Source organism: Delphinapterus leucas, chromosome 10 (assembly GCF_059928025.1).
Source record: "Delphinapterus leucas isolate spDelLeu-1000000601 "Yukka" chromosome 10, BTC_Dleu_Yukka2, whole genome shotgun sequence".
Classification (NCBI taxonomy): Eukaryota; Metazoa; Chordata; class Mammalia; order Artiodactyla; family Monodontidae; genus Delphinapterus; species Delphinapterus leucas.
In genome coordinates, this window is record NC_143138.1 from 53004864 (window position 1) to 53015404 (window position 10541).

The following is a 10541-nucleotide window of genomic DNA, read 5'->3' on the forward strand; positions in this document are numbered from 1 at the left end:
CATAAAGTTGTTGCCATGAGTTCTTGTATTTTAGAAAAGGCTGCAGTCAGTGCAAAGGACAGTAGATGACCTGTGTTAACTAGCCAGTTGGAAGGAAAATGGAGATTTTAATATCCACAAAATGATGTAAAGGTGGTCTTGCCCATTTGAAGCTAGGCCAAAAGTATAAAATCTCATTTTCTGAACTGAGCTGTGGTACATCAGTGATGTCGTAGGAGGAATGAAAAGCCTCCTTGCTTCATTCACGAGGAACCTGGGAGCATGTGCTCTGGACGAGAACGCCCACTAGTCTGAGATTTCTTCTGATGCTGCCCGGACCCGACCTTGTGCCCGTTTCTGGTCCCCCAGATGTCTCCCACACTCACCCCATGGCCTGCACTGCCGTGCCTCCCCGCTTTCTGCCTCTCAGGTATCCACCCTTGGAGGACAGAGACAGGCTTCCCTTGCCCAAAAGCTCTGCACTCGAAGAAACTCCTCTCTCGTCGTATTCATACTACGTTCACTTTCCTCTCCCTAACAGTAAATTTGTTTGGATTACTGTTAGTTATTTGCATGCTGTTTATTATCAGGGTAAGTCCCTGTCTTACACCCACCTCTGGTCAATAAATATTTGTAAAGGACACTTTCTGATTAGATTAAGGGAAGACGCAAAGCAGTCTGGAAGCATGAGCACCTGAACCTGGATGAGGGAATACCAGTTGATGGTAAGACGAGGAAGAGGCTGCGGCCCAGAGGGGCCCAGAATGAGGGAATAAACCTACAATCTCAGCACCTTCAACCAGAACAGGACTAAATCAGAAAACTGCAGGCTGGTGTTACGGCTCTCAGATCTAGGAAAGGACAGCATGTTGCCTAAACAAATAATTTTATTTGACTAAATTGTACTATTTCAGTCCTTAAGAATGGAGACCTTGAACATGCTCTTTGTTTTTGTTTTTGTTTTTTTTGGCTGCGATGGGTCTTCGTTGCTGCACGCGGGCTTTCTCTAGTTGTGGAGAGCGGGGGCTGTTCTTCGTTGTGGTGTGCGGGCTGCTCTGCGGCATGTGGGATCTTTCCGGACCAGGGATCGAACCCGCATCCCCTGCATTGGCAGGCGGATTCTTAACCACTGCGCCACCAGGGATGTCCTGAACATGCTTAGTGGTATATTTTTTGTATATTTCCAGCCTTTTAAGTTTGAATTCTTATTCCTGACATTGGGAGTTTGCAGCTTACAATACTAAGCTGTTACTTAGGGAAAAAAAATAGACGTGCAGATTTGGATAGAGGTGCAACTGTGTGTGTCTGGTGAAGAACTACCAGCAGACCTGGATGGGTGACTGGAGTGTAGAGTCAGGAGTGTCTGATCACCCATCTCAAAACCAAATACAGCCAAGAGATAGAAGAAAACCAAGAGGGAAGGAAAGCTTTCTCCTATTAAGAACTCATTATGGACTAGGCAAGGGAAGATAAATATTTAACTAAAAATAACATGTCTAGTTTAATGGGGAGGGATCAAGACAAAGACAGCTGGACTTCCCTGGTGGTCTAGTGGTTAAGAATCCACCTGCCAGTGCAGGGGATACGGGTTCGATCCCTGGTCTGGGAAGATCCCACATGCCGCAGGGCAACTACTGAGCCTGCGCCACAACTACTGAGCCTGTGCTCTAAGGCCCGCGTTCCGCAACTACTGAAGCCCGTGTGCCTACAGCCCATGCTCTGCCACAAGAGAAGCCACTGCAATAAGAAGCCCATGCACTGCAACGAAGAGTAGCCCCCACTCGCCACAACCAGAGGAAGGCCGCTTGCAGCAATGAAGACCCAGCGCAGCCGAAAACATAAATATTTAAATTAGATTACAATAAAAAATAAGAGTTATAATGAAGTAGCTTTAAAAAAAAAAAAAAAGACAAAGACAGCTGAGGACCATCCAAGCAGAACTGTAGTGTCCCAGTGAGGTTGAGTAAGTTTGCTAATTTGTCATTGGTAGATTGACATTCTTTTTTTTTTTTTTTGACATTACTTGGAGTTTGTATCTTAAGCTGTTTTTCATGGGTCTCTTTTTTGTTTTGAGCAAAGGCGGCCTCAATGATCCATCCTAAAGAGGTGCCCCCTGAAGCCATCCTGCTGGCTGTCTACCTTGAGCTGCAGAATGGTGAGTGATTCTTCTCTTGAGTTAGGACTGGAGCCCTGCAAAGAGCCCGAGATTTTTGGTGTCTGCTTTTTCTCTTTGAAATTTAAGAGGTATTACCCATCAAGTTCTTCTAGACAAAAATGTAGCGAGGGAGTTTTTGGTATCTTGCAAATTCCTACTTCTTGCAGGTTAAGCATATTTCCTTTTATCTGTGAAAATGGAGAATAGCATAACTTCTGACTATTATAATTAATCACTACTAATTAACCTTTCTCTTAGGCATCCAAATGACTCTAATTGAGAACCTGAGTCAGAATGCGGTGGGTTTGAGTTGTATACCTTAGTGTTTTAAACATAGGTGTCGTTAATGAGTTTTACCGTAAGCCAGTTCCTGCTGAGAATTTTTTATTCAGACCTAAATCCAGGTCATGCCTCTGGGGCATATACAACCTCCAGGATGTAGCTTACTGGAAGAAAGGCTGTGGGCCCTACATAAGAGAAGGCTTGAAGTAGAAAAGGAGAGCTGAATGGGGGAAATGAGAGGGGACCAAAGTTTTAAGAGTTCTTAGTCATATCCCCTTGCTGCAATCCTTCCAAGGCTCCCCCCTTTTTATAGCTGAAGAAGGAGCATTAAGTGCCTGGCACCCAGCAGGCCTTGTCCTCCTAAAAGCTGTAGTAGGGTTAGTGCATGGTCTTAGAGCCCTTTTTTTGCGCAGTCCACCTGTAGACAAGTTCTCAAACTGGGCTCCACCTTAGAATCAGTGCAAAGCTTTTAAAAATCCCATCACCCAGGTCGCACACGAAATTTCTTAAATCAGAATTTCTGGGGATGGTGCAGCGGGCATTACATGATTCCAGTGTACAGCAAAGGTTGCAGACCACTGCTCTTCTCCATCACCTTTTACCCCCTTGCGGGATTCTGACAGCTTGCTTTGTATGTGGTGGTATTGTTATATGCTTTTTTTGTGATGGGAAGTGTTTTTATAGGTAATACCCAGCTGGCCTTACAGATCATCAAAAGGAATCAGCTGCTCCCTACAGTGAAAACACTCTCTGAAATGAGAAAGAAGCCAGTGTTCCAGCCTGTCCACCCGATCCAGCCCATCCAAATGCCGGCGTTCACTGTACAGAGAAAGTGATATTTTGCTCTTGGAAAACTGTTACCTGAGACCCAGGGGAGTATTTGCAGGCCTTTTTAGTTGTATCACAGCAAAATGAATAAAAGACAGATGGTAAAGGATACTAGTTTTGAAGACACAATTTTGAAATGATTCTAATCCCTGATTTTTTTTTGCCGGAAACTTACATCAAATTAAGGATTCACAGCTCATTTTCATCGGTTTTCCTTTAATCTTTGCTAGACTACTATTTTTGAGCCATTATGTGATATATATGTGTCATAGGCAATTAAAACACAGTCTTACCAGAACAGTCTCATATAATACATTTTGTCTTTCTGCAACGGTTAGAGTATTTTGGCATCTGAGATTTAGTGTTAAAGTTTTAAAAATGGAGAGAACAGTATGAGCAGATGAGTAGCCAGTCCAGAAGCCGATCAGAGGGGAGGGGAGGGGAGGAGAGGGGAGGTTGGTGTGTTGTACACCTAGCTAGGACTAAAAGGGCCAGAAAATGCATAATAAAACCCATAGGGCTAGTCAAATTGGGTTAAGAAGAGATGACTGATGTGATAGGAATCAATCATTTGCTTAAAAACTACAGATGAAGACAAACAGAGTTGAGGGCACTGGTCTCGTTCACCCTCCTGTACCCATAGGCAGAAGCACCAGTTCTGGACCCTGTTAGCAGGGAGTTCAAGGTTCATTGCTAACCCCTTTGGAAATGCAAACAGGAACTTAAAAGCTTCTTTCCAAGACAGGTATGTGTTGCAGGATTGACATGGCCAAAATTTGTCCATAGGGTCGATACACTAACTGTAATTAGGAAAAACAAAACACACTACATACAGGCTTGCTTTAGAAAAACTGGGTGACCCCTAGTCAAGAGCACATTTGGTAGATTCATCAGAGCTTGCCGTTTAGGATCATCCCTTGCTGTCAACATCTCTTCAGTTCCCAACTTTGGAGAACAAGTTCAGATAGGGAAACACACTAGCTGAATCTACATGGTTACTCGGTTTCACAACTGGAGAGGGGAGTGTATGGATAAGCACATGAATTTATCTGAAACTTTATCTGAATTATTCTGTTGCTGATATCAGTTTAGTTAGGGATCTACACAAGAACTGAGTATTTGTGCTGTGACTAGACATTGCCCACAGATGACTCAGAGAAAGGGAGCAATTCTTTCACTTGAACACAGGATGGATGTGCACAAGGGCTCGACTGCTCTTTTGCCACGTTGCAGTTGTTTATATACAGAGCAGATTCTTTCCAGGAGGATACAGGAAACAGAGGTGGCCTAGCTCCCTTGGGCCTCTCGAAGGCTTTTCCAAATGGGATGGGAGTAGGACCCGTAAGCTGCACTGGTGCTGGTCCAAGTCTGCAGGTGCTGCTTTCCCAAGCCCTGGACAAGCAGCAGCACCGTGGGACCCCCTTGTGTGCTGCAGGGTGGTAGCGTTGCATAGCCAGGGCATTTCCTGGACAGAGTCCACATGCTTCATAAACTGCTGGGAACCCACAGGGTCTTGGGCAGTGTATGGTGGTAGAAGGCCTGTAATTGTACTCGAGGGCAGTACATCTTTGGAGAAATCTCAAAAAAATTATAACTTTCCCTGCTTGCGGGTTGGTTTTGGGGGGAAAGCGGTAATAGCTATGAGGCAGATTAGGCCCCACGTTGCTGTGTTAAATAATACTCTTGGCTGCAAGTAGCACAAAATGGATCCATGATTTAAACAACTTGAGAAGGTGGTACGTAGGCAGCTGGTGGCCTTTAATCTAGTGCTCAGTGATGCCATCAGGGACTCAGCCCTGTTTTTCTCACACCACTGTCTTTAGCATTTGGGTTTTTGTCCCCGTGGTCACAGGATGTTCCAGCATTACATCTGCACTGAAGGCAAGAAGAAGAGGGCAAAGGCAGCCTATCGTGACAGGAGACCATCAGGAACAAAGTTTTCCCAGAAACCCCCAGCAGACCTCGGCTTCCCTCTCCTTTGTAGGGCAAGTCATGTAGCTATCCTTAGCTGCCGGTGCTGGGACAGCCCTGCACATCTTATGGAGAAGCCAGTGAAGTGTTTTCCCAACTGGAGAACTCTATATATGATGTGTTGTCAAATTATGATCCCAGCAGCCCAGCTTTGCCTTCCACGGTGGCCCTTGACAGATCTGAACACAGTACATGTAAGCTCTTCACCTCTGTGACTTGTCATATGGAGTCCATCAGCCAGATGGCTTCTCCCACCTGTTTTTCCTGCCCCAATCCTTTAGCACCACGTCTGCTAACAGAGATAATCCTAACTGTGCTGAGGTTTAGGTTCCACGTCCCTGAAGTTTTTCCTAGCTGTCCCAGTTTCTCCCCCACCTTTGTGTCCCTTGATCGTACCTTTTCTTCTATGGTATAGGGTATTCTGTAGTTTAACAGGTGCAGGTGCTCAAAGGGTGGTGTCATATCTGATGGGGTTGTGAATTCTGAGACGAGCCTCGTTAGCTTCTGTTCAGGCTTGATCACCAGCAAAATGGGGCAAAATTCACTGCATGGGTCCCTTCACAGACCCAGAGAGAATGTGATTGTGAGTGTCCCCAGAACTGCAAGGCATGAACTCTCAGAAGAGCTGGAGTAGTCTTTCATTTTGCCCAGGCACTTACTCCACAAGAAGACACCCCTGCGGAGCCAGCGCCTTCAGGGGCCTCTCCTGCCCCGCCTGCACCCCAACCCCACTCTCGGAACAACACAACTGCTGTTCTCACCACGCAGAACCCCTTATCGACTAAAGCTGGGAGCTCTGCCCCTCACCCAACCCAAATGACTTGATCACTCTCGAGGCTTTTGATGGGTTTGCACAACGAGGCTAACTTTCCTCAGGGCCTCGTGTGAAGATTAAGATGAGATGATGAATGCAAAGGGCACTGGGTGGGCATTCACTACAGGTGAGTTCACTTACCCTCCTGTTGCCCAGAGGACCTGCTCAGCCCAGTCACCCTCGACACTGCCTTCCTTTCAGCCTTGCCTCTCTCAGGCTCCCATCCAGCCCCCTACTTGGAAGCCACCTGGAGAAAGGTGATCGACGACATTGTGGACCCTGGAGCCAGGTTCTTGGACTGGCTTCAAATCTCAGCTCTCTCACTGGGACAAGCTTGATCTGGAACAAGTTATTTTGCTTCTTTGTGCCTCAGTTTCTTCATCTGTAAAAGGAGGACACTGACAGTACCTACCTCACAGGCTTGGAGTGAGGTTTAAGGTCCTGGACATTGTTGTTGCTGGATATGAACTCCAAATGTACAAAGGGGAACTCTATAATTTTTTACTGTTTAATATAAGGGATAACCAAAGCAGAAACTGTTTTCTGAGCCACTGACACTGTGGAGTTGGGTGGTAGAGAGCAGGGGGACTCCTCCAGGTAAATGGCTGTCTCCTTCACTCTGGATACATCCAGTGTCTGGGGTGTAGTTGTTGTTCAGTAGATACTGGCATCCTGTGTTCTCATCCCATTCTTACCTGCCTCACCCAGGCCCTCATCCTTGGATGACAAGAGGTCTCTTCCCCACCCTTTCCTCCTCACCTCGGCCTGTGCCCTGTGACTGCCTGCAGCACAGCCCTGACTCCCACTGGGGGCCTCTTCATGGTAACTGCTCCCCTTTTCCTACTGAGCTTCTGTTGATCCCTCCCTTACACCCCATGTGTTATCCAAACTGGAATCTGCTGTCTCCCAAAAGTGGTCACCATTTCCCATCCCTAGGACTTTGCTTCAGTCTCCTCCACTCCCTAGAACTTCGTTCCAGTTTCAGTGTGTACACATCCTGCTGTCTCACACTAACTCCCAAGGAGATACCTGTTACAAACCAAGTCTTCATTCATTCCACATATGCTTACTGGAGGCGTGTTCCGGGTTGGTGAGCTTTTCACAGAGCCCTGTGGTAACCTGGCAGATCTTCAGGCTCAGTCTATGTTCTGTTCTTTGTCATCTGTTTCCTTCCCCTTCCTGGATTGTGAGTACTTTGAAGACAGGGCTGTGCATTATACAGTGTGTGGATTGTTCTAGATAAACAGTAAAGTCTGCAGAACAGAACTTTGGGTGCTTGCTTTCTAGGTCTGGCAGTGTCACAGGAACTACTTCTTTCAAGGTGGGATGGCTTATTAACATAATCCCAGGGTTCACGGGGCCTCAGCATCCTTGACCCTCTGAGCCTCATCAAGTAAGTTAAATACTGACCCAGGATGGGTGGGTTACTGGTGAAACTCAGCTGGCCCAGCCTAAAGTAACCAAACCTATACCTACACACAGCAAGCAGTTTACACACTCGGCTTCCCTTCCTCCCTGGGAAGAACCGGGCCGAAATGCAGGCCCTGGGGTGGGAGTGGGAGTGCCCCGGGGGGGGGGGGGAAGGCAGCGAAGTTCATTAGTCCCCTAATTTGGGGCAAAGGGGATCCGTGTGGTGACAAACAATCGTCCTGGAGGATTTAGGCGGATTTGGCCAAGTGTCCCTGTGGGCCCCGAGCCTCGTCCTAATCCCGTCCACATTTCTGGCTACTTAGGATCGCATTAAATGTCAAAGCCAGCGTTTAGGGAAATATCTACATTTCGTATGCATCGCCCTAGTCAAAAGAAAAGCTGGAGCGAACCTTCGAGCAATTGGCGCGAGAGCCGCTCTGTGTGGTCCGGAGGGTGAATGGGGAGAGGGGGGCGGCGCCCTCGCGGCCTCCCCGCCCAGGAATGCGGGCTTTTCACATGTAGAAAATGCTAACGCTTTGTTCCAGCCTCGGCCTCCCGGAGGTACCGAGGCGCCCGACCGGATTGTCACTGCTGCATTTGCATGTGGGCGCCCCGGTCCTGTCCCCACCCCCAACGCTCCCCTCCCCTCCCCCCAGCACGGCTTTCCTGGGGGCTTCTGAGACTGAGGGTGAGGGAAGGCCGCCTGTAAATGTCCTCTGCCATCACTGAGTCCCCGCTAAAGCCACAGGTAGCTATTCTGGAATTCTCTGAATGAATATCCTTTCCCCTGAGGCACCAGGCAGGTGAATTTTTTTACTCCAATTTCAAGATGTTATTTTACACTTTAAGTTATATGACACAATTTATTCCATCGAGGAAGATCAAGGGGTTGCATGAACCATCCTGCAGTCCCGTTTCACAGTAATGTTCTTGTGGCAAGAACCCTGCGTTTGATGTGACACTGCATGGGCTCCAAAGTAACCACTGTGCGGCTCATCCTCCGAGGGAGCAGCCGAGAGCCCTCAGGTGGCTGGGGGAGGGAAGAGTCCAAAGGGTTAAGCAGGGCCGGTGGTCCCGCGGGCGGGCCTCGGGGCCCAGAGCGCCACCTGCCGGTAGCAGTGTCGGCGCAGTGAACCAGCCCCCGAGGAGCTGAGACAGTGCCGACCCGGGGGACCCCTCGTCCCCGGCGAGACTCCACGTTTACCACCTCGTAAAGCCACCCCACCCGAGGGCGCCGCGCGTTAGCTCTGGCCTCCCAGGCTCTGGACACCCAGGGCCCCAGAGATGCAGGCAGAAAAACGAGATCTGGCTCAACATACTGTTTCCTCCGATCGCTACGGTGTTTCTTTAATTACATTCCTTTTCATTTTACTAATTTTCTTATATTTATTGTATTAGCTTTATTTATTTTTATTTTAGTTATTTCCTTTTATTTCGTTTTTATTTCGCTTATTCCACTTCGTTATTTTACTTATTTCATATTCATTTTGTTTTAGTACTTTTATTTCATTACTTAATTTCATTTATTTTGCTTTGTTTTTATATTCTCTATTATTTTATTTTATTCATTTTATCTCATTGATTCATTTCATTTGTTTTTATTTTCTCTTATTTTACTTTATTTGTGGTTGAAGGGAAAAGATGGATATCTTTTTCATCCTATTCTAAGGTTTATGTATTTTCCTGCCTCTGAGTTTTGAGAAATAGTGAAAATGAATACAATCTCAGCTAATTATTCAGGGTGTTTGCCTAATCTCCACAACTAAACTGGAAGCACCTGAAAGTCAGGGACAAGGTTTGATGTCATAATTGAACCAGGGAAATGTGTTCACCAAAAGCCATTAATAAATATTTCTCCAGTTGACACAATGTGAAACGCTCGTTGCATGTCCAGTCAATCAGATATTTAAACTCCATCAAGGTACCTTCTCTGGATAGCTGCCTCTAGAGCTCCAAGCCAACATGAGGATGGGAGACAAGGACCCAAGAATTCGAAAAAACTTCATGGAGGAAGTGTCACTTCAGGTGGGCAGGTAGAGGGGGCAGGAGACAACTACAGGTGACTGGACCATAGGGGGCATGTTACAGATAAAACTAGGAAAGAAGTTCCTGTGGTGTTTTTTGTTTTCTTTTTTTTCCTGTCACACTGCGGTGGGTCTCAGCTGCTAGAGGGAGAGTGGTCTGCAATTTGAGGTAGGCATGGGGTCATTTGTCAGGGAAGTCTCAGCTCTCAGACGCTATGGTTCTTTGGGTTCCATGGAGGCCATAGCGCTTGTGACCCACCCACCCCCAAAGACCCTGTGCATATGGTGTATGTAATTTCAGAGAAGGGGAGAATGAGTCACTATTTATTTGCTATTAATTGTCTGGAAAGCACTACGAATTGCATTTCTGAACTTTCACCTTATCATCCCTCAACCTTTTATTCTGAAAAAGATTAAATTTATGGAAAAGATAAAAAAGTGGTTCTGTGAACACCTTTATACCCTAGATCCACCAGTTAGCACTTTGCTAACATTTGCTTTACCTTTCTTCCTCTCTTACTCTCTCTCCCCTACACACACTACACACACATACACCTCTCCCCTAGCTCTCTCTCTGTCTCCCTTTCTCTCTATTTTTCAAATGAACTTTTGAGAGTAAACTGCAGACATGATGATACTTCACCACTGAATACTTAAGCCTGTATCTCTAAGAAGAGGGCCATTCTCTGCAAAACCATAATAATTTTATTATAATAATTGTCTTTAATAAGACACAGTACCTATTTCAATTTTCTCAGTTGTCCTCAAAACGCCCTTTGTTGCTGTTTTTCCACGTCAGGATCCTGCATTTCATTTGTTTGTCCTAAGTCCTCTTTAATTCAGAACATTCCCCCAACCTTTATGGTCACTCATGACATTGATGGCTTTGAGGGTTCCAGGCCATGCATGGTCTTGGAGAAGATTCCTCCATCTGCATTTATCTGATTATTTGTTGATGACTACATGCATCTTTATGAGGAGGGGGCCCATTGCTTCCGTTCCTGACACCTCCTCCCCCCAGCTGAAGGACGTCTCCTCAGAAACCTAGACCCTGGTTTCTTAATGTTCTGCTCTTGCT

At 46.5% G+C, this 10541-nt stretch overlaps 1 protein-coding gene across 4 annotated transcripts in view; it reads left to right on the forward strand.

The window, feature by feature from the left end:
* CNOT10 (CCR4-NOT transcription complex subunit 10) overlaps positions 1–7560 on the forward strand; it is a 68431-nt gene extending 60871 nt beyond the window's left edge. For 2 of the 4 annotated variants that reach the window (XM_022553753.3, XM_089918978.1), the window contains exons 18-19: positions 2059–2134; positions 3101–7548. In XM_022553753.3, coding sequence (XP_022409461.2) covers positions 2059–2134; positions 3101–3252 — 228 coding nt within the window. In that variant the 3' untranslated portion in view covers positions 3253–7548. Of the gene's footprint in view, positions 1–2058; positions 2135–3100 lie in introns of all 4 variants that reach the window. The other 2 variants (XM_089918976.1, XM_022553752.3) reach the window with 2 other exon arrangements.
* The last annotated feature ends 2981 nt before the right edge of the window (positions 7561–10541 follow it).